The sequence below is a fragment of the Pleurodeles waltl genome, chromosome 1_2, assembly GCF_031143425.1.
Source record: "Pleurodeles waltl isolate 20211129_DDA chromosome 1_2, aPleWal1.hap1.20221129, whole genome shotgun sequence".
NCBI lineage: Eukaryota > Metazoa > Chordata > Amphibia > Caudata > Salamandridae > Pleurodeles > Pleurodeles waltl.
In genome coordinates, this window is record NC_090437.1 from 1,087,862,943 (window position 1) to 1,087,886,758 (window position 23,816).

The window sequence follows — 23,816 nt, forward strand, 5'->3', positions numbered from 1 at the left end:
CTTGGATTTCCACCAGCTTTCCTTTCAAGGGCACAGGGACTGGATAGGGCACCACTTGTCAGAGCAGAAGTCTCTCCAGAGACTCCAGGTGCTGGCAGAAAGAAGTCTTTGCTGTCCCTGAGACTTCAAACAACAGAAGGCAAGCTCTAAATCAAGCCCTCGGAGATTTCTTCACAAGATGGAAGGCACACAAAGACCAGTCTTTGCCCTCTTACTCTGGCAGAAGCAGCAACTGCAGGATAGCTCAACAAAGCACAGTCACAGGCTGGGCAACAATTCTCCTCATCTCTTCAGCTCTTCTCCAGGCAGAGGTTCGTCTTGTTTCCAGAAGTGTTCTAAAGTCTGTGGTTTTGGGTGCCTTTCTTATACCCAATTTTTCCTTTGAAGTAGGCCTACTTCAAAGTAAAGTCTCTTTTGAATGTGAAATCCTGCCCTTCCCAGGCCAGGCCCAGACACCCACCAGGGGGTCAGAGACGTCATTGTGTGAGGACAGGCACAGCCCTTTCATGTGTAAGTGACCACTCCTCCCCTCCCTCCTAGCACAGATTGCTCATCAGGAAATGCAGACTACACCCCAGCTCCCTTTTTGTCACTGTCTAGTGCGAGGTGCAACCAGCCCAACTGTCAAACTGACCCAGACAGGGAATCCACAAACAGGCAGAGTCACAGAAATGGTATAAGCAAGAAAATGCTCACTTTCTAAAAGTGGCATTTTCAAACACACAATCTTAAAATCAACTTTACTAAAAGATGTATTTTTAAATTGTGAGCTCAGAGACCACAAACTCCACATGTCCATCCGCTCCCAAAGGGAATCTACACTTTAATCAGATTTAAAGGTAGCCCCCATGTTAACCTATGAGAGGGACAGGCCTTGCAACAGTGAAAAACAAATTTAGCGATATTTCACTGTCAGGACATATAAAACACATTACTATATGTCCTACCTTAACCATACTCTGCACCCTGTCCTTGGGGCTACCTAGGGCCTACCTTAGGGGTGCCTTACATGTAAGAAAAGGGAAGGTTTAGGCCTGGCAAATGTGGGCACACTTGCCAAGTCGAATTTACAGTTAAAACTGCACACACAGACACTCCAATGGCAGGTCTGAGACATGATTACAGAGCTACTTATGTGGGTGGCACAACCAGTGCTGCAGGCCCACTAGTAGCATTTGATTTACAGGCCCTGGCACCTCTAGTGCACTTTACTAGGGACTTACTAGCCAATCATGGATAAACCAATTACATACAATTTACACAGAAAGCATATGCACTTTAGCACTGGTTAGCAGTGGTAAAGTGCTCAGAGTTCAAAAGCCAACAGCAACAGGTCAGAAAAAATAGGAGGCAGGAGGCAAAAAGATTGGGGATGACCCTGCATAAGCAAAAAAAGTCCAACAGATAGCATGACTCCTTTCTCCATAGAGGCAGCCAAGGGGGGAAGGCACAGATTCAGTTTCTATTCCAATAGGAAATGGCTGGACATCAGATACCTGAAGATGAGTTTAGAGGCTTAGAGAGTCTAGTGAGAGATACCTGGCTAAGGCTTTCGTTTGCCATTTTTCAAAATCTTCCAACATAAATATATCCCTAAAACAAAGAAAGTGCCACAATATCTGGGTAGAAACAGTGTGAGAATTGTTCTCTCATAGGTTGAGTTACCAGCCACTAGTATTTTATCAGAATGCTTATGGAAACAAATCAAAAAAGGAACCAGCGTGCAAGAATTCTTCATCTCTTCAGGAAAGAACACTTCTCAGAAAAATAGAGGCATGCTTTGTAAATTGAAAAATACCTCTCAAACAAAAAATAGCATTGCCTACATCATTGTAATAGAAACTAGCCCCACACCATTCCATATTTCCCTTAAGGCAAAATGGCCTAGTCACACTTTTTAAGTCAATAGGTGAGTTTCACCAGAGTTATACTGCCTTAATGATTATTCCTCCTTATTTTACCATTCTGTCCATACTGAGGGGCATTAACATAAGGTCGTTGGCATTCTGCCTAGCCACAAATATACAGTTATTACTGAGTAGGACCCTGGCTGAAAATATATGAATTAGTAAATGACCATATCTCAAAAAGTAAAACAGATATCTGTAAACCATTTAAAAACTGTATGTTTCAGGAGAAACTCCACTTAGGTTTAAAAAAAAATTGTAGTTTCCCCCATTAAATGTGAGAGGGTTGGGTTTTTATTTACTTCTTTGAAGTATGTAACCAACAGCTAACAACTTATTTTGAAGCTTTCTAGGTCAAATACGTTGCTGGGAGAGAGGAGCAATTATCATGAAACGTGTATTCAAATACTCTATATCAATCTAAAGGGTGCATGAAATTCCTGTACAATATATAGCTAATTTAATAGAGAATAACCGTTACACATCTCGCAGTACCATCGTAGTGAACCTGGCAGAGCAAGACGACACAATAGGGGTTGCACTGTGAGAGAATCTCATGTTATTTTAAGCAGTACATACAGTGCTTGAATGAGGATGGCAGGCCTCAAACCAAGGGGTAAAAAGTGAAAAGACTGGACATGTTTTATCAGAGGATATGGGACATCTCCAGCAAGAGTTAGTATGGAGCATCTCCAACAAGAGTAAACACAGAGCGTCTCCAGCAGGAGTTAGTATGCTTTTATGGTGGGATGGGAATAAACCTATAGTTAACTCGAATGTTCCCAGGGGAAGTGTTTTTCCACGAAGAACATATTTTAGGTCGCCTAAGGCCTCAACTCAGGTCTTGCAGTGAGATCATTCTCCTGTCTGTCTGTTTGGTGAAGGAACACTTCTGTCACAATGGATAGATTGTCACCAATTGTGGTGGGAGGTATCGTGAATTAAACACCTCATCCCGACAAATCCACTATACTTTAGAAGCAGAAAAGCTGAATTTAAATAAAATGAATTCCCCAAAGCTAGAGAACATGGCCACCAGAAGAGGAGTACATTATAAGCATGCACAAACTTATATTAACGGATCAGCATTGCTTGTTATTGGCATGTAGAGGCATGCACCACTTAAGAACATATGGCATTTTTGTGCAAACGTAAAAACAAATAGAAACTAGAGAGCCTGTCTCAAAGATGTTATAGCAAAAAATGCCCAAATTAAGCATACTACTTGGGAAAATAACAAATCATCATGAATCCTATGCTTGGATAAATATTTATTATCAAATGATGTCCATCAAAATTCATCTGACAGAATATGGCAAGCAGATTTTTCTATCACATCAGTGCATTGCAAAGTATACGAGGACCGAGAACGTTAGAGAGACACCCATGTGGGCCAAAGTACTATGCATATCTGCTTCATCAGTTACTTCGAAAATAATATCTGTTCATAGGTTATTTTGTCACATGTGTATTCTGGCTCTAAAATCAAAAATGCCGAAATTGATTTTACCTAATCATAGTAATGCCACTATAGAGTGTGCAAAACATGCACCAATGGCATTAAATTAAATGCCATATTCGGGCTGCATTTGCATTTATACGACCTTTGCTCTGGATGGACAGCAGTTTAAAAGTACTGCAGTAACACATGGAAAGGAAAAACTGCATTTTCCTTGTAGGGAAAGCTAATTGTATGTATTATTAAGTCGTCTGTATTGTCTGCCTTGTAAGTCCACAGGGCTGAGTGATTAATACATAAAAAAGTGGCACCCTACAAATTTAATGTAGTGTGTTCTCAGAGTAGCTATATATCTACAAGCAGATTCTGAATGAGCAGGCCCACATACAATTTAAATCTTTAATATGCATCTTCACCTGGGACAATACTAGTAACATGAATCCTATTTTGATACCTTTAGTGAAAAAATAACTTTATAAAAATGTACTTTGTACTATCTAGGCCAAAACTGGGCTAGAACCAGCTTTACCACTCATCTCATTTTCAGATTGTCAAAATGCATTTTTGTCAGGAGTTAGTGATAGTGTTCTTGAGCTCTCTAGTTTATTGGAGGCAGTAGGCCCTTGTGTGTTGGCATGCCACTCTTGACCCCATGCACTGTGGGAAAACACAGTCTGCACACTCACGTCTGGGGCGTGCTGCTGAAAAGCCAGGCTGCTGAAAAGAGGTGAAAAGTGCAGCAGAGGAAGAGGCCAGGCTGGTTAGAGCACAATAGCACAGACAGCATCACCATGTGGTGAAATGAGTGTTCTCAGTTGTCAATAATAAACTCCATTGTCCAGAATTAGCTGCCAGAGACCAGCCCTGAAAAATAACAGTATGAATTATGCAATGAGTATGACAGCATCTATTTCAGGGTGGTGGAACTGACCTGGATTTGTGATGGGATCTACGTGGGGCGTGGAAAAGTGTGCCTACCATGATGGATCTCCTCATTGACCCTGCTTTTCTAGTTTAAAGCCTGGTCTTGAGATGACCATTTTTCTGCACTAATGAATGTGTCTCAATCTTCTTGGATCTTACTTTTTTCAGGATTTGGTCAGTGTAAGCTTTTTTTTATATAGGTTGAGTTGTACGCTCCTATGTGTTTATGGTAAAATGGGATGGGGCAGTAGGCTACAGCTGGTACAGTGATATAAAACAGTTACTATTTACAAAGGACCGAGAAGTGGAACAGACGTAAGCCTGGAGAACACATGTGGATAGAAGAATTTGTCATATTTCAGATATGTGTTAATGTGTTGCCTGGCTACATATATGAAGTGAAACATATCTGTCATCAGAAAAGGGGTCTTTGGCCCCCACAGACTATCCAGGCCTCAGGGGACCCCTTCCCTTAACTCAACATGTACAAGGAGGCGCACTTGCAAGGATATCCCAGGAGGGGGCAGGGCCATCTGCTGATGAACTAAAGAGCACCATCAGCAATCTCAAAACGTGGCACATATAAACAATCAGTAGAGGGGTCTTTGGCCCCTCCGGACTACCCAGGACTCAGGGGACCCCCTCCCCCACCTCAACACACGCCAGGATGCGCACTTGCAGTGACAGCCCAGGTTAGGGTGGGGCCATCTGCAAACACGCTAAAATGAGCCCTCAGCAATGCCTCTGTGCAGGACGCACCCAGACCATATACGGGTGAATCCCAGGCCAAGGGAAGCCAGTCTTGCGCTCATCATCACCCAGAAGAGGTCGGGCTGGGCCACCCCTCTTGGCCCTCGATCTCTGGCTGCAAGTGGTGAGTGTTTTATTTCATCAAGGGCTAGGAAGGCTAGTGACAAAAGCTTCCAGGAGAGAAGGAAGCACTCTGCAGAAAAAAAGGGGTACAACCTTTGACTCTTTTTTGGCACACGCTGTAGGGGTCAATGATAAGGAAATCACCCTAGCAGAACAGCATCTATCTCTGGAGTTGTGGGAGTTGGGCAAGCCCCTTCAGAGGCCTCAGAGATCATCTAAAGAGCTGGGCAATATGGAGGGTTCCTCTGTTCCTGCTCCAATAAGTCCTATTGTAAAGATTGTTGCTCCAAATCTACAGCCATCTTCCCCACCCTCCAGCATTAAGCCCATACTTGACTCACTGTCTATCAGTGAGAATGGGCCCCCACTAAGAGGAAAAAGAGAGCTAAACAAGCAGCCCAACACAGGGCCCTGAGAACCACCAGGGCCGCCAATGTTATATGAGTAAGGCCCCTGAAAATATGTCCGTCCAGTTACCCCTGTCTACCTCAGCAAAAACCCTCAATTTTGGAAGCTCAGATTCGCCTTCTAACTTGAACCTGGACTATCTTTTGGGATGGGTCAAGATTTATTGACCACCAGCCTATCTCCAATTTTGGATAGGCTTAGTAACTTGGACTCCTAGCTATGGAATTTACGTAGCAGCATGAAGTGTCATAGTGCCTCTACTCAAGATATAGCTGGGGCCGTTGCTGTATCCACCACTTAGCACTCTGCTCCAGCTGCAGCCCATGATCATCCTCAGGACAACCAATCCTCCTCTCACCCTATTCTGGCTCTTGTATCAATAATGTCTTACCCATCATACCCCATGTGAGTAATAAGGGGCTTGTTGGCATAAAAGGTGGGTACTCGGTGCGGGTGACTTAAGGTGCAATTGAGAGAAACTTGACAAAGCAGCTAAAACTACAATGAGGCCACAATTACACCCCAATCAGGACATCCTTAACCTTCGCCCTGAATGCTGCCTCTATGTGGCTATATTGACCAGTGTCCCACACTTAAGTTCTAACAAAGAAGGATCCACTCAGAAGCTGAAGAACAAAGTCTTTCACTGGCTGGCTCAAAATACTGATTTTAGGATCAATGAGTGCAAGGACATTATATTTTCAGACGTGTCGGGTGGGTGGTTTTCCCAAATATATAAGCAGAGACTGTATCATACTGAAATGTAAAAATCCAAACCTTGCACAATGATTAATTAATTGTGGCACCACCAATTGTGGAACATCATAGTTTTGAAGAGCAAGTTTTTGGACCCTGAGTGGTCGTCATTCATTAACTCTTATCATATAATAATTTAGCAAGTAACATGGGCTGTGGAGAAAGTCTTCAGACCAGGATAAACAAATTATAATGTGGAGCTACTCCATCTAAAGCAGGGTGCCCATCTGGTGGTCTCATAGTATGGGTTAAGAATGCACCCAACTAAACTGTAAAAAGGTTTGACACGAACTGCAGTGATATTCTGCCTCTGTTCCTGAGAGGCAGCAATGTTTACAATGTTGATTTGTACAATGTCAACCACTGATTTGTATAATGTCTCCTACACTACATCAACTTGCCCAATACCTAGCCAAGAGATAAGCTAGCTTCCCACTTTTAATAGCTGGTGACTTTAACACCACCTTCGAGCAGGTGAATGGACTATCCTCTGTCTTAGAAGACGAGGCTAGAGGCATCCCTCCAGCCAACCCCTACTTTCCTGGCCAGTGTAACCATGCAGCTCTTTACCATAACTCTGAACCATGGCACTCATGCATGTAATGGGAGGTTTACGTCTGATCTAAAGGTGTGCTAACACATTTGCTTGTGGCTCCCCACAAAGAGAGTTGGTTAGATCCGACTGGGTCTTGACTTATGGCATTTGGCAGAGGACTTCAAAATTCTTACATGAACACATTATTAACCATCATGCACTGAGGCTCACACTTAGTGGCTCCTTCCCATGGAGCTTTGCTGTTTGGGGTCAAAAATCTGGAACAATTGTTAGGCTGAATAACAATAGGAATTCTATGAAGAAATACGGGCTGCTTGTTATAACTATAAACAGCTGATAACAAGCACCAAACAGAATTGGATAGAATCAAATTGGATTGCTCTGGTTGAGACACCCAGCAAAAACAGTTCCCAGACTTTCTGGCACATCATTTCACATGGCTGTCTTTGATCTAATAGTCTCATAGAACTATTAATTCAGCCTCAACAGTGGGTAGAGCACTTTTCTGCAATTTAGGATGATCACAGTATAGGAGTGGATGGCCCAGTGTTAACAGCATTTGATCTGGAGAATGTCACTATAACTGCTCGAATCTGTTTCACCCTTCAAGAAACCCTCTGAGCACTTCAGGATATGCCCCCTGGGAAGGCCTTAGGGCAGACAGAATCCCTGGGGACCTATTCCGCTCTGGACCTCTTGTTTTGGGTCCTTACATAAGTGCACTCTCAAACAACATCTGGCAAGTGGGCAAGTCCCAAAATCTTGGAAAAAAACGGAGATTGTTCCAATCTCTGAAAAGAGTGTCAGAGGAATTCCGAATAACTACCAGCCCATCTGCCTTATAGAAAGCCTGCAGAAGATTTTCTGTCACCAGATCTTGGGCAGAATTCAAGATTGGATTGATGAGTCCTCCATTTTAACACTACTATAGGCAGGGTTCCACTCCAAGGTGAGCACAGTTGACCAAATATTTTGCTTCAACATCATTGTGGCAAAATATCTTCGGGTACCTAGGGACCATCTATATTTGGCTTTTGTGAACCTTAGGGCACCCTTTGACCTGGACCCTTGGTGGCTCCTTCTGTCCATTCTAGCCAGTATGGGCATTGATCATACTCTATTGGACACCCTTATCAAACTCAAAGAAAATGCCATTGCACCACTTAGATGGGGATCAACTGGCAACCTAACTGATGACATACTGGTGCAACAAGGGGTATGACAAGGCTACGTACTTGCACTGACACTCTTCTGACTTTATAGCAATGATGTGGTCACATTTCTAGGTGATTGTGTCCACGACTGTCCAAAACTAGTTGGTTGTTCCATCCCAGCACTTCTTTTTTCAGATGATACTCTCCTGCTCTCTCGAAGTCCATCTGGGCTCGAAAATCTCAATAATAAAAATTCTGAATTTTGTAACACTCGTGGGCTAGAGATAAACCCTACTAAAACCGAGATCATGACATTTAATCTACACAAATCTCACAGAGGGAAGTTTTTGATGAAATGAGAGTCCATCCAGGAGGTAGGTAAATCCAACTATTTAGGGTTCAGAATCAACAACAGCAGGATTTTGAAAAAAGTAAAAAGGTGCTGTTACCCTCTGCTTTGGGGATTGTCAAGAGGTTCAGGGCAACTGCCCCCAAAAGTTGCATCCTCTGCCATAGAGGTATACAGAACAAAAGCACAGGTCAATGCTCTCTATGGCACAGAGGTTTGAGGCATCTTGGATAATAAAGGTCTGCTCTCCAAAGGATTTTTTTTTTTCAGATCTTTATTTAGCCTGCCATAGTGTACTCCTATGCTACTGCTATATGTTGATACACTGCAAAGCACACTCGTACTTTGGTTCAAATTTGTTAAGTTTCATCTTAGTGAGCTGAGACTAAGTCAATATTGGAATAATCCTTCGTCCATTGGGGCTGGTACAAAGGATAGAGCTAGAGCTGCATTTTGGAATACGACAAATTTATGAACATCATAATAAAGCAAAATCTGGGGTACTGATTGAAGTGTTCCTTGTCTACAAACCATCTCCAGCTAAAGAAGTGTACTTTGATTCAACCTACTATTGCTCATACACTTTATATAAAATTTGGGCTGGGTACACTTCAAGTACACTTCTAGTTAACACGTTTACAAACAAATGGAAGTCCCACCAATCCACCACAGTAGCCTGTGGATTTTGTAATCATGTTTGTGAGGATGTAGATCATGTTCTATTTTTTTGCCCAACATACGCCAGGACACTATGGGCCTCATTATGACCCTGGCGGTAGAGAACCGCCAGGGCCAACGGGGGCGGGAGCACCGCCGACAGGCCGGCGGTGCTCCCTTGGGCATTCTGACCGCGGCGCTTTGGCCGCGGTCAGAACGGGAAAACCGGCGGTCTCCAGCCGGTTTTCCACTGCCCCTAAGAATCCTCCAAGGCGGCGCAGCTCGCTGCGCCGCCGAGGGGATTCTGACAATCCTTACCGCCATCCTGTTCCTGGCGGCTCGCCCGCCAGGAACAGGATGGCGGTAAGGATTGTCGTGGGGCCCCTGGGGGTCCCTGCAGTGCCCATGCCAATGGCATGGGCACTGCAGGGGCCCCCGTAAGAGGGCCCGCTAGTATTTCACTGTCTGCGTAGCAGACAGTGAAATACGCGACGGGTGCAGTAGCACCCGTCGCACCTTCCCACTCCGCCGGCTCGATTACGAGCCGACATCCTCGTGGGAAGGGAGTTTTTCCCTGGGCTGGCGGGCGGTCTTTTGGAGACCGCCCGCCAGCCCAGGGAAAAACTCATAATACCCTCCGCGGTCTTCTGACCGCGGAGCGGTATTATGGAGGGCGGCATCCTGGCGGGCGGCCTCCGCCGCCCGCCAGGGTCATAATGAGGCCCTATGTCATTTGTCGGGGGTGAGACAATGGCCCTCATTATGACCCTAGAGGACTTCTGCAGCCAACTGGCCACTTCTCCACTCATACCGCCATGGCGGTATGTATAAGCCGCTAAGCCGGAGATGTCAATCTCCAACCCGGCGGACCACTGAGTACCGACGGCAGCATTATGAGTGGCCTACAGCCATGGTTTCCGTGGCATTAGCAATGCCATGAAAACCATGACAGTAGGCCCTATCGGTGACAGGTAATTCCTTCCCTATCACCGGTAGGCGGCTCCCCCATTCCCCAACACTCACCTGAAACCCCCACCCTCCCTCCATCCAAACAACCCAATACAAACACCCCCGCCCCATCTGATTCAAATGCCCCCACCCCCTCCTATACATGCATTCACCCCCTGCCTCCCATAAACACACACACAGACAGACATGCACCCACAACACACACTTTGTTGCAGCTATTATTCACTCTCCCACCAGGCCACCTTACTACAATTTACACTTCGAATGTTAATCTTTTAATGCACAGTACTCTGCTCTGTCAGCGAAGAACTCACCATATGAAAGATATAACCTACATAGGCAGCAGCCATAGTTTCGCAAATTGTATCTATGAGTATGTGAAACAGTACTATAGGAATACCACTAGATCTACTCGTAAATACCTTTGTGCATTGCCTCTCATGTTCTGAGACCAGCCAAGTAATTTTGAGTACCGCCTCCATCCTTATGATCTATAATCGTCCCAGTCCACCAAGAACCACACCATCTAAATAACGATGGAGAGTACAGCAAAAGTGTTTGCTTTTACCACATATGTGTAGACTCACCTGTTAAAAGCAACCACATCATATATCCTCCAATAAAGCAGGCACTGAAAATTAGGGCTGGCTTTTGGGCAGTGCGAACGGTGCGGCTGCACCGGGCGCTGACGTCAGAGGGGTGCTGTATTTAGCAATAGCTTCTGAAACTTGCGATTTAAAAGCACTTGCTGAAAAGTTTCTTGTGGGTCCAGCCTTCAGGAAGCAATTAAAATGTCAAGATACCGCTTGTGATTAATATTCCAGCTAGGGAGAGAGATGGGAGTTTTGCCTAGTTGCAGCTTGGACTCAACATAAAGTAGCATTGAGGGTTAATATGCCTGATGAAAAAAACAGAACTAAGAGGCAATGCCACTTTTCTTGCACCCCTTAGTGCCCCCTAACACCACCTATTTGAAATAGGGGGAACCATGGCGGTAGTTAGGAGGCTAGCGTCAGAATTTTTTACACTAGTCCGTCGCTTTGCAGGATTAGCATAGAAAATGTTGACGCTAATCTTGCAAAGCACCCAGAGGCTCATTGTAACTGATGGAATCGTCCGTTTAATGCCTGCTCTGAGCAGGCGTTAAAGGTGCCGGAAAAAATGATGAAAAGAAATCTAACAGATTTCTTTGCATCATTTTTTTGGTTTCCCTAACGGGGAATGCCCTGTGTGCATACATTATGCCTGTTGCTGGCATAATTAAAAACAGTTCTTGAACCCCTTAGCCCCCCCTAACGCCATCATGTATGCGGTGTATTTAAAATACAGCGCATCATGGTGGTAGTTAGGTGACTAGTGTCAGAATTTTTAATGCTAGTCCAGCGCTTCGCAGGGTTAGCATCAAACATGTTGACGGTAATCCTGCAAAGCACCCAGAGGCCCATTGTAACCAATTGAAGCCTCCTTTTAATGCCTGCTCTCAGCAGGCGTTAAAAGTGTTGAAAAAAATGATGCAAAGAAATCTGTCAGATTTCTTTGCACCATTTCTTTAGCCTCCCCTAATGGGGGAATGCCACCTTTCCATACATTATGCCAGGCGCAGGCATAATGTAAAGCAAAGGGATACAAAGTGGCACAATGCATGCATGTAAATATCGCACAGTGTTTTTGGCCTTCTAACACCACATTAGCGTAAAAAACATGATGCTAATGTGGCGTTAGAATGGCGCTAGGGGCTCTTAAATATGCCTCTATAGTTTATGTGGATAGCTGAGTGGATTAGTAAAGCCAGCCTTTACAACTTCTTTAAAACACATTAATGTATGTGAAAGGGGAGCAATGGAGAGATGAGGGGCACATTTTACGGGTGGTAGTGAGTGAAAACAAGGAGGAGGTCATGGGGTAGTGGGCGCCAAAATGAACTGTCCCACAGGGCACCACCAGTCCTAAACCCGGCCCTGCTGAAAATGATTCACTGGGGGTCCGCACATGATACACACTCACATGTCAGAAGTATTGAAACAATAGCCACACCATATTATTGAGCATGGTGCCAGTGCAACAAAGTATAAATAATATTGAATATAATTACAAATTACCTGTGTTGAGGACCTTTTTAATGACAACAGCAACTTGCCCTTTCAGCATCGAATTTAGGAGCTTGACAATTAATATCAAACATGTGCAGAGAGCAAACAAGGACAAAGCCAATAGGATCAGACCAATCGCCAGGTCTGGAAGGGTTGTATTTGCAAACATGTGCCTACCTAAAGAAAAACAAAGCAGAACATGGGTGTTAGTTATTATTAGAATTATACACAGGTCATGTTCAGAAACTAGATAGTGTGATATCCGGGATACTTGTCTAGCCTGGTGGAACTGTCAGAGCACTTCAATCGGGGCTAAAGGTAATAGTGAAAGGACTGAGGCAGAGGGGTAAAAATGCAGGTTTTTTTCAGGATCTCTGTCTACCCTGTGTGAAACGCACGTCTTTTTGCTACAGTTACCTGGGTTTATTACTATGTTGTGGACTCAGGCGTGCGTTTTCTATTCTGTGTTGCAGTTCACCTGTGGCAATTTCACTGCATTAAGTATTATGTATTGCTCATTTGCAGAGGTACTTGGAAAAGTATGACATATTTCCAGGTGCCCCAAAAGACCACCGTGCTATATTACTCAGAAAAGGGTGAAAAATTGCCTGCTGGGCACTGGGCTTGCTGGGCACTGTATTTTAATGCTCTCAAATAAATTAAACACATTTTTGTGAATTGCCACTAGCAGTTCAGGTTTAGATCATGTAATCAAACTACGGGTCTTTCCAATTTAAGCATTCACATTTTTTTTCAAGACATTGTCATAACCTTTAGCAGAAATATTGTCATAACTTTTCCCAAAGGTATTGTTGCAGTTTGAACTTCATCACCATAGTTAGGTACATTATTACCCATTGAAGGCTCAGGCTCCATTAGAGCTCGTATTGCGTCAACGAAGACCTTTGTTGGATTATGTCATACTATCACTTTGCTGTTTGATCACTTTCCTGAGACAAGAGTACTCCTAAGGAATAAAAGCTGCCATTTTCCCACAGTCACTAGGTTTCAGTCTGTTTCTCCTATACAACCTATACCTAATTTCAATGCTTAATTTGTAAATAAAAACGTGCTGGTGTTCAAAGCTCTCATTTTAAACACACGGCTCCTGCAATTAAATGTGTGAGCACGGAATACTGAGTCTGTGTAATCCTGAAGCCATCTCTGGACTTTTAATCCATTTACAGCCACTCCCTGCCCCTTCAGCTCACTCTTTCAGCTTTCTGCTTTCTCTCATTGTGACACTTTTTTGTCTTTCTCTTCCCCCCATCCTTACCATATGTGTCTTTTGCTCGGAGTAAATACTTGAAGCAGAAAAATAAATGCCTGCCCTCAAAAATAAGTGCCGGTGCTCGGCACCAGGAACAACAAGCACAAATTAAGCACTGCCTAATTTTACTTAGCAGCAATTTGCATCTGCGGGATTGAAAAATATAAAATGGACCTTGCTGATAGAGGTGGAGCAGCCACTACTTCCACCATGAAGGTGTCCATATAGTCTAGTTGGGTTCACCCTTTAAGAGCCACCCTGACGATCCCAATGAAGAAAGGCCTGCTAATAATTCAGGCTTCAATTAAAAAACAAAATTCAACAGCAACTTGAAAAAACAGTGCACTCTAGTTCGGGGCTCCCTTGCATATGTTCATATATCAAAATGTATGTATATTTTGATGAGAATTAAACAATTAATAAGTGTTACAAAAGAAATCTGTGGGCCGTCAAACACATTTTTGTAGACATACAATGGGCCATAACATTGTACCTCTCCAAGAAAAGGTACCATGGATATTTTTGGGTCTTTGTAAATACAAACTGACGCTTAATCAAGGCGCCAATAATCATTTTATTTTGCTGCTGCTGGCTAAGCCAGCATATGAAGGGAGGGGCAGAGCTGGGCCATGGGAGATGGGAGGTGGGAGAGGAGATGGGGAGTGGAGTCTGTGCACTAAATGCACATGTGTGTTTGGCTGGCCATCTCCAAACACACTGTGTTGCACAGCTGGACTGGAGAAACTGCACAGACCCCAGTGCACTGTCTGAGTGACAGACCAAGAAGCTCAGACCAATCTTAATGCTGCTCTAATGCTAGCTATAGCATGAGAGCAGCACCAGGACTGCTGGGGAGCCTATGCTGATGCCTTAGTGAACTCTGGGACACCTGAAGAGCAGAGGAGCATGGTGGCAGGAGGCAGCAGCAGGAACGGTAAGTGCTTTTTATTCATTTTTTGTTTCCCCCTTCATACCCCTCGTCTTCCCTAACCCCACCTGACATTTGAGGCGGCTACCACTGCAAATATTGTCACTCATGATACCTGGATTGAACATATAATATCCACCCTACACTGATACGGTTCAAAGTCTAGGGGCATTTAAGTAACAATTATTAGGATTGTGCTCACGGCTTGGTAATAATATCAGAGAAATCCATAATCCTTTGTTGTTTTTCTTTTCATATTTTTGAAATGCCTAAAATAACTACACACCAACAGTTATGCTCCTTTGAAAAGCACTGAAAAATAGAAGCTTTCATACTTATATACAAAGCTGAATGAAAAGACAAAATACAAAACATCAAGCTAGGGAAATTTCACAGGCAATAATGCTTGGATAGTTAAATGCTGAAATACTGCATGGTTTCTGACCACATACTTATATGCTTTTGTTCTCTTTAAGCAGAAAACAATGCATAATTTTAAGTCCTGACTGTGGGAACAAAGCCTGTATCTAATCCAAAATTCCAAAAACAGGGTGACTCTTCCAAATGTGCCAAACATGCAATACCAATTATGAGACTCCCTAGTATGCCAGCACCTATGATATCTAATAATAACTATGTTGTTCATGAATCTTTTCAACATGACTGAATTCTTTCAGGTATCTGCACACGAGTCGTCAAAAGCATACATTCAAATACCTTTAACATAAAGCACTATTAGGGCACGTTCACTTGAAAACAGTTAGATGGGGTATAAGCGTAACTCTTCAAGATATCTGTGTTAATATCCTTAACTGAAGAGCAAGAACTCTCTTAGTCACACTTGACAGATCCAAGTGCAATTCGTCTTCATGGATACCAAACTGAAGCTCATCTTCCTAACCCATTATTTTGTTCTCTAAAGCTGACATGTTTGGAGCATATGGATATCTATAAATGTTGGCTGTTTAGAGTTCATGTTCACAAGATTTCAACAAGTTTAGGAACTTTAACAAGTCCAAGTAATTTGTCTGAGATTCAGTGACATTTTCTCAGCTCTCCAAAACATGTTGAGGAATAAATAATATTTTAATAATCGTAAATCGTAGGCTGCACTTTTGCATGATTCAGTAAGAGACATTATTAGTTCCATCTTGAGTTTCTGGTAGAGGACACAAATCCATGAATTTCCATCTTGGCCTGTTACATTGAACTGCAAGTCGGGCATTGGAAGACCGCAGACTTCTTGTGGGGGTAAAAGGGAGGATCAATGATTGGCAGATCGGAGAGCCGAAGTCAGAAAAAGCCCTACAAACAATACAGAGGGATTTAAGTTTGACCCTTTGGGCCACAGACAGCCGGTGAAGAGATTTAAAAGCCTGCTGGGCTGACTCATGTCTGGGGATATTGTGCAGCAACCAAGCCACAGAGTTCTGCACAACCTGCAATTTCCTCACTGACGATTTAAGGGGCACCTAAATGCAAGGAATTCCCATAACCTGGGTGTGATAAAATAAGTGCTTGGACTACTATTTGTTTAGTGGGAAAAGGGAGCAAATGAAGAATTTTCTTAACAGTTCTAAGGATGCAATAGCATGTGGAGGCTAGTTTTGTGGCCTGGGTATCCATGGTTAATGGTTTGTCCAACCAGACACCTGGGCTTTTTATGGGAGGCTTAGAAGAGGCAGGGCATACCCAGAATGCTAGGCCATCCCAGGTCCAACAAGGACTGCAGGGAATTTCCCAAGCTCATAAAATCCATCTTCTCCCCATTAATTTTGAGGGCGGAGGTATTCATCCAGTTGGCTGCGGCCTTTAGACATGGGCCCAAGGCCGAAAAACTGGGATCCTGTGTGTGAGAGAGGGCGAATACCAGTTGCATATCATCTGGATTTGAGATTATGGAAACCTCAAATGCCAACACAACCTTGGCCACAGGACGCATATTTAGATGGAACAATGTAGAACTTAATGAGGAGCCCTGGGGGACTCCACAGTTCAATGGTGAAATGTCTGTGGTACAGCCATCCTCGAAAACCAGAAAAGTCCTGTTACTGAGAAAGGATTGCAGCCGTGAGAGAGCATGGCTGACAACTCCCACACTCTGAATTCTCTCAATAAGAATGGCACGGCTGACAGTATCAAAAGGTGCACTGAAGTCGAGGAGGATGATAGCAGCTGTCCCTCCTCTGTTCAGCAGCATTTCAACCACCTCAACCACACCAAGAAGTGACATTTCTGTCCCATGTTTAGGTTTTATCCTGGTCTGTGTGGGATGAAGGATATTATTCCCTTCAAGGTAACTTAAGAGTTGATTATTTTTACTTTCCAGGACTTTACTTACTCCTGCAATTCCCTGGATCAAGGGGGTCCAGATTGGTCTTTTTGAGAAGGGCCTTTACCATAGCATGTTTTGAAGGAGTAGGAACAATTCCTTCTGTGGGGGAGGTGTTCAAGATACTGAGCAGAATCGGCATGATTTGTTCAAGTATTTTAATTGGAATAAACAGAGGAGTGGGATCCATCGGGGAGGTGGATTTACTTTATTTAAGATTGTTACAAGATTCTCTGGCGTAATATCGGGAAAGATTCTGAGGACCGGGTTGGGGCCCAGGTGGTCATCATTGCAAGCCATAGAGTAAGAATGTGAGTTAGAAGGACAGAAGGTAAGATAGATATCATCAATTATTTTCTGAAAAGACTTTGTAATTTAATTGCAACAGGTTGATTAGGATTCCAAAGTTGGTGAATTAGTTAGCGGATTTAAAAGAGTTTTATTAATCCCAAATATTTAGCTGGGTGCGTTTGTGGCCATTTTTATTTTATCATTATATTATGTTCTCTTCGCAGATATAATTTCACAACAGTATTTTCTAGTGGTCTCCCTATATTTTGCTTAACTTGTCTCTGAGAAGTCTTTTCTCCAAGATCTCTGCTTTCTTTCACAGCTGTTTTAGAATTCTGAGTTGAGGGGTATACCACAGGCCGATTTAGAATTGGAATTTCTAGTTTGCGATTTGATAGGATGTGACTAAATCCAAAGATTGATTAGTCCAATGCAAAACATCAGTGTGTGCCAGGTTAGGATCTGGATTAAATTCAGGTTTCCTATTGATGAGGGTCTATTTTAGGGAATCAATATTGAGTTTTGACTATCGGTGCTCCTTCCATGAGATAGGGCCAGCCGAAGGGCGATTACAAGGAAGGTCAATAGTAAAAGGAATCATGAAATGATCAGACCATATAACATGGAAAGGGTGGGTCCCTGGTCTTTAACCGGATGTCATTGGAAAAGATTGGATCAAGCTAGTGTCCCTTTTCATGTGTAGGGCCCGAAACAAGTTGGATTAGGCCAATTGTCGAGAGGTCCTGCAAGCGCCAGCTGCTTGGGCTCCTGCAGAAACATCCAGCTGGATATTAAAATCACCCAGGAGAGTAAAATTGGCTTTTAGGTTGGCCAAATTGGAGACCACCTCAGAAAAGAGTATCAACAAATTTCTTCGGGCCTGAAGGGAGATTTTGCTAAATTCCTGAAAAAGTATAGGTAGGTGACAGGGCTATAGCGAAGACCATACTTTCACAGCCAAGAAGAGGACAAGATTCAATAAGACACCTGAAGTCTGTTTTGAGGATTATGCCAATTCCCCCGCCTTTCTTGTTTACTCGATCTTTCCCACAAATATAGTAGGTAGGGTTAGTACAAGGTCCAGTCCTGAGTCCTCATACTGTCAGGTTTCTATCAGGGAAATGGCATCTGGTTGTTTTTCCAAAAACGTAAACTGTACTTTTCTTTACAGTAACTCCCCCAAAACTGGAGCAACTAATCATCACCTTAACTGTTACTTTAGTTGAATCAAGGGTAACTACTTCACTCTCGTTATTTTACGTACAGTGTTTCTTGAAAGACGTTTCTGATAAAAGTTGTTGCTCAAGCAAGGCCTTTCCAAATCAGCCCATGTGTTTTACGGTCTGGGTCTAATAAGCATTATCTTGCCATGTGTTGTATGGAAGTCAAATGCTAAATTATTATATTTGAAAAAACAAATGCTTCTCTTCTACTTTGAGAACTGACGCCACTGAAGTGAAAAACTAAGATATTGTCCTGTTTCTCTAATAAAGACACTCATACAGTTATCAGTTCCTGAGTAGATAATGTTAGGTTATCAGAGCTTTAGGTATTCACATAAGAGTAGTAATGGTGACAAGACCATCTTCAGGACTCATCATCAGTATATAATGACAGCTTATAGTCATTCTTACCAAAATATGTATATTCCGTAGTGTTAGTGGATTGCACTTCTGGACAATAATGATTTATAAAATTAAATTGCAGAGGCAAAAATGGACACTTCTGGACTTTTGTGACACTGTATTATTTAAAGCCACTCTACTCATAACACTTCCAGCATACAGCACTTCTATAGAGGCATGTTCAAAATTCATATATGTTTGGCACCTGCCACAGGAATTCCTGGGAATGTGGTCAAAGGTTTTCTCTACATCTGTTTTAATTAGCACAGAGGGAAACATTATTCATGTTATCCTCTTTCAAACTGAAAATTACGTTTGTGTTATTATGTCCAGACAGTTTTCTGTGTAAGCCCAGCTTAACCATTTAGCATGCTTGGCACGCCTATTGGCCCCGATCTTGGCTGGAACATTTTAGTTTAGGGTTTCTATTAATTGGGCAGGTAATACGTGAGCTGCCTTTGGATAACCATCATTTGTAGTACCATGGTCCTGGCTCAAGTATTTGTACGTTGTGTACAATTAAAAGTACCATTAATCACTGAAAACACGTATCTTTGTAACCTATCATTCTGTGTGTTGCCTGTCAGATCTTTTGGTTTTTTGAAGCGTACATGCTAAGGATGTTCTATATTTTTACTCATGCACCCCAACATTCTAGTTCTCTTACAATACAGCAAATTAATGTATTTTTTTTTAAAGTACCAGAATGTACTGGTTACAATCTCTTTTTATTTAATATGACCACTTTTAAGATCCATGTTAATGCAGAGACCTGATAATCCTCAATAAAGTTTAATTCTGGAGGCTAGGGTGTGGACATCTATATTAGGACTGGGCCTGACATTGTATTGTAACCCAATATGTGAGACTGTCAGTTCTGCTGGGATGATGCATCAATTGTAGCACTACAGGAGCGCTCTGGGAAATCTTCATGCATTCAAAGAACGTCTGACATTGTCTGCAACCGAACTAATAGGGTACATTTCTAACTTTCTTTCTGGAACAAACTATAGTTTTGTGGACATGCACGTCTGCTTCAGTGGTCAATTTTACATAGCACCTTTGCGCCACAGATTCCTATTTTCCTGTTCTTACTATGGTCACAGCCCAGACCCTTTTTCTATTTGCATTATTTCAATAAGGTGAATAATGACAGCAGGGAATATTGTTAGTTGTAAATATACGGAAAAGCTCGAAGGACTGAAGGCAGAACACCAGAACAGTCATGTGAGATGATCTGTGCTCAACCCAGACCATGTTTGCTGCACACTACATTAGTAAAGGCTGAGTCCACGACACGCATCTGGCTGCTTTCAGTTAGACTATTGCACCCACTCTCTTTTCCCAGCTTGTTTTCTCCTTTATGGAATAATGTAGCCTTTGCTTATTTCACCCTTCTGTTCTATGAGACATCATTCACATTTTTTCTCTTTTAACATTCTCCTGCTATGGAATGATTAATGCAGCCTCTCATTTTGTAACATGAACAGAACACATGACAACCTAAGGGCCAGGAAAAGCTGTTCTTTATTAGTAAATGTGTTGCTGGCTGTTAATGAAAGAAAGATTTAGTAATAGAAGTATGGTGCGGTGTCTGCTCATAGTGGGTACCATGTAGTTCATCTTAGTGAAAGCAAACAAACTTATAAGACACATCGTTCTTAATTTCACCAAATGCACCAAAAGCTTTTTGTGGTAGGTTCTAGACAGACATTAATCCCAAAAAAACTCTTATTAGGTATTAACCATTTTTCCATTGGGAATATATTCCAAGAATTTTCAGCATATCTGCACAGAGGTTACTTGCTGTACAGGTAAGCATCAACAGTGAACATACTTTCAAAGAAATGACCCAACTCTGAATAATGTTTTTTTATAGTTTTCATGCTAACAGAGGCAACAGAGCAAATAATAAATTGTGCTGCTGGTAGTTTTAAAACAATCTAAACTGATCCCTCGTTTTTCCTCACACTTTCCATCCTATCCCAACCAAAGCAGAAACTTGCACACTCACTGCAATTCATAATTCATTCACTGAAGAGAACGCTGCACTCTTAAGCATCCCTTTACTGCACAAGGGGGAAAATAACTAGAAGGAACATCGAACATAAATAAATACACCTAACGGTATCACCCTTCGAAGTCCAAAGCAAAAGCAAAAATCAACATACAAGGAATACTAATTAAGTCAGTCAGTTAAACTAGACTAAGCACCGAAACAGGCAACATAGAATATCTGTAACAACCCATCCAGCACAGATACACTTCAGTGACAAAGAAGTAAGAAGGCAATCAATGAAAATCAATCCGCCCTATAATATGCCTCAATAATACAATATTTTGATTTTCAACTTCACTGACATTTTAAGAATAGACTTTCCTATCTGTGCATTTGCTAAATTAGGGTTTTCCAGAGTAGGTCCAATTGGGCCATATCCATGGCACAATTTCAAGGTAGCCTGGTAAAATAAGATCACATACAAAAATCTCAGTGGAAGTAATTTACAGCATCGTTGTTTATCTTGCAAATCTGGCACGGATCTGGCAGTGCAGTAACAAGACTTGAGGCCCCCACCTGCACAGTACATGGAGGCCCCACTCCAGACTCACTCAGGAGCTATCTGGGCGGGGTACTGTGCTGAGGTCCCTGTCTCCCCCGCACCATGTTACGCTACTGGAACCTGGACTTGTGTTGGACATCCCTCATTTATATGATAAACCATTCACATATGTGCCCAGCACTCTAGCAAAAAAATAGACAAACAGGATAAGCCTGCACTGAGTTGTGTTAAAGGAAGACAGCAGAACAGTGATATATGTAAATGAAAAAATGTTGCAATTTGCTGTATTTTCAAGCATTTTCTCACTTTGTGGCTGCTCAAATCCACAAGCACATATTGTTACATCATAGAGCAAAAGTGTCTGCATGAGTCTAGCATAGGTTTTGTACCAGAAGGTAACCCACACGCATGCAAAATCAGAAAGTTTTGGGAAAACATGATATGTTCTTCTTCAAATGTTAGTAGCTAAGGCATCAAAACTAATGCATGGATGAAGGGTAACACCCATGTACCACTTCTGGGACGTCACATTGATGCGAAGTAACTCTGTTTTGCATACTTTTAAGGAACTTTCCAGTGGAAACCAAATGAAAACTGCACAACTTTGCATCAATTTTGGTTACTTTGCACCAGTATAAAGTGTTGATAAATTTGCCTCTAATAGTGAGAAGACATTTTTCTGTGGTTTTCCATAAACTAGCCCTCCATTCACTTCATCGTAATGGTTGACTCACTTCATTTGACTTTCTATCTGTAATTACTGAATACGTTTTACATATTTTTATATAACATTGGTTTGGGCCTTGAGTTTTTATTCTCTTAACTCGTCATCTGTATTGCTAAGAAATGTATCCCTCCACCTCCTTTGGAAAATATGCTGACTTTCACCATCACTACAGAAAGGTCAGTCAAGGCATCGTGGAGGTCCTTGAACAGCCTCTGGAAATTTGCTATCAAGAGTGCGGCAGGAGATCAGCCAATGCATGCAAAGGTAAATGTCCCAGCCTAGGTTAGTTTCTTAAACTACTAATTGGGCCTCAAACTGATACTATTCCAACCCTAGATTCCCTTTTAATGATTTAAGTGCAAAGTAATTAATGACCTGTTGTAAAGGGCATATAGGTTTTCTTGTTGGCTGGTCTGTTGTGAAAAGTATCTGAAGGTGTCTCAGACCGCTAGAAGAGTCAGGTAACTTTAGTTAATCTTGGTTCTGAGATCACTGAAGCAACCTAAAAACGATTATGTATTTTGAAACCAACAAAAAAGCCAACAACGTGGTCCAATGTGATCCAAAATCAGTACAGACCGTGTTGGGGTAGTACAAACTACACCTCATTTCAATAATCTAAAGCTGAAACAGCAACTGCAATAAATAGTGTGCATTTGTGGGATGGAGATTGGTGTAGTATATTTTTTGTCAACCATAACATTTACTTTTCTAGCTTGACTACTGCATATTTTGCATTGCCCTGAATAAAAGAACTTCAGTGTTAGCAATATTTGTGTGCCTATTCCTGCCAGCAAACGTCTGTCTCAGCTGCACTGTTGATCAATGGATTGTGTTCCCTCTATATTTTTGATGTGGCTTAAAAAAATTAAATTCTGAAAGTTTGTGCCTGCTGTTGTGTTGTGTAACGTTATTTATACTGTCTCAGATAAAGAGATTACAGGACTTCATCACAACACATTTGATAGGAAGGTTTCTGTGGCATATTTACGTGTTGAAGTCAGGCGTATGGTGTGGAAAAATCAGACACTCAGTTTTAATGGGCAGTAAAGTAATGCGTAGGTTGTATTGTACTCCCTTTCACAATTTTATTGTACTCCCTGTCTAGGTGATTCCCACATAAGGACTAGTTGGGACAGTCCTAATGCACTACATAACCTTATAATAAAACAAACACACTTGTCCTTTTGCATGAAAGGTCGCTGATAAAGCTATGACATCCAAGAAATTGAAGGACTTTGGCCCATATTACAACATTGCCGGTAAAAGCCGATTACCGCCGTGCAGAAGACCGCCAACACACCGCCGCGGAATTCCGCCACAGCTATTATGACCCACATTTCGGAATCCGCCAAAATTGAGACACCCACACAAGTCCGCCACACCAAAGGTCAGTGATAAACTGGCGAAAACAAAACCTCCACCGTCACGCCAACAGAAAAACGCCCACACTATCACAACACACGAATCCACGCGATGGTCTTTCAACCGCGGTATTCCATTGGCGGTACACACCACTGCGCTCAAAATATACACACATATACAGTACAAAACACAGCCACATTGGACAATTCGAAATACACACACCTGATACACATACACACACCACTCCCACACACCCATTACAATATAAAACACCCACCCACATCACCCACAAACCCCTACGACCAAAAATTCCAAAAGAAGGCCAGAGAGAGACAGCACCAGCAAGAACAACAGCGTCCACAGGCCCACAGGACCATCACCCACAGAACTTCCACGCACCTCACACAACACCCCACTACATATCAGCACACTTATCACCACACACTCCACCCCACACATCACATACACCACCCCATGGCACGGCAAAGACACCCCAGGTTCTCGGAGGAGGAGCTCAGGGTCATGGTGGAGGAAATCGTCCAGGTAGAGCCACAGCTATTCGGAGCACAGGTGCAGCACACCTCAATAGCAAGGAAGATGTGCATTGGTTAACAT

At 42.6% G+C, this 23,816-nt stretch overlaps 1 protein-coding gene across 2 annotated transcripts in view; it reads right to left on the reverse strand.

Annotated features, from left to right (window-relative positions):
• Nucleotides 1-23,816, reverse strand: part of LOC138248172 (sodium-dependent phosphate transport protein 2B-like) — a 158,737-nt gene that overhangs the window by 13,891 nt on the left and 121,030 nt on the right. For both annotated transcript variants that reach the window (XM_069202152.1, XM_069202151.1), the window contains one exon: nt 12,112-12,279. In XM_069202152.1, the coding sequence (XP_069058253.1) occupies nt 12,112-12,279 (168 nt within the window). The remainder of the gene's footprint in view (nt 1-12,111; nt 12,280-23,816) is intronic.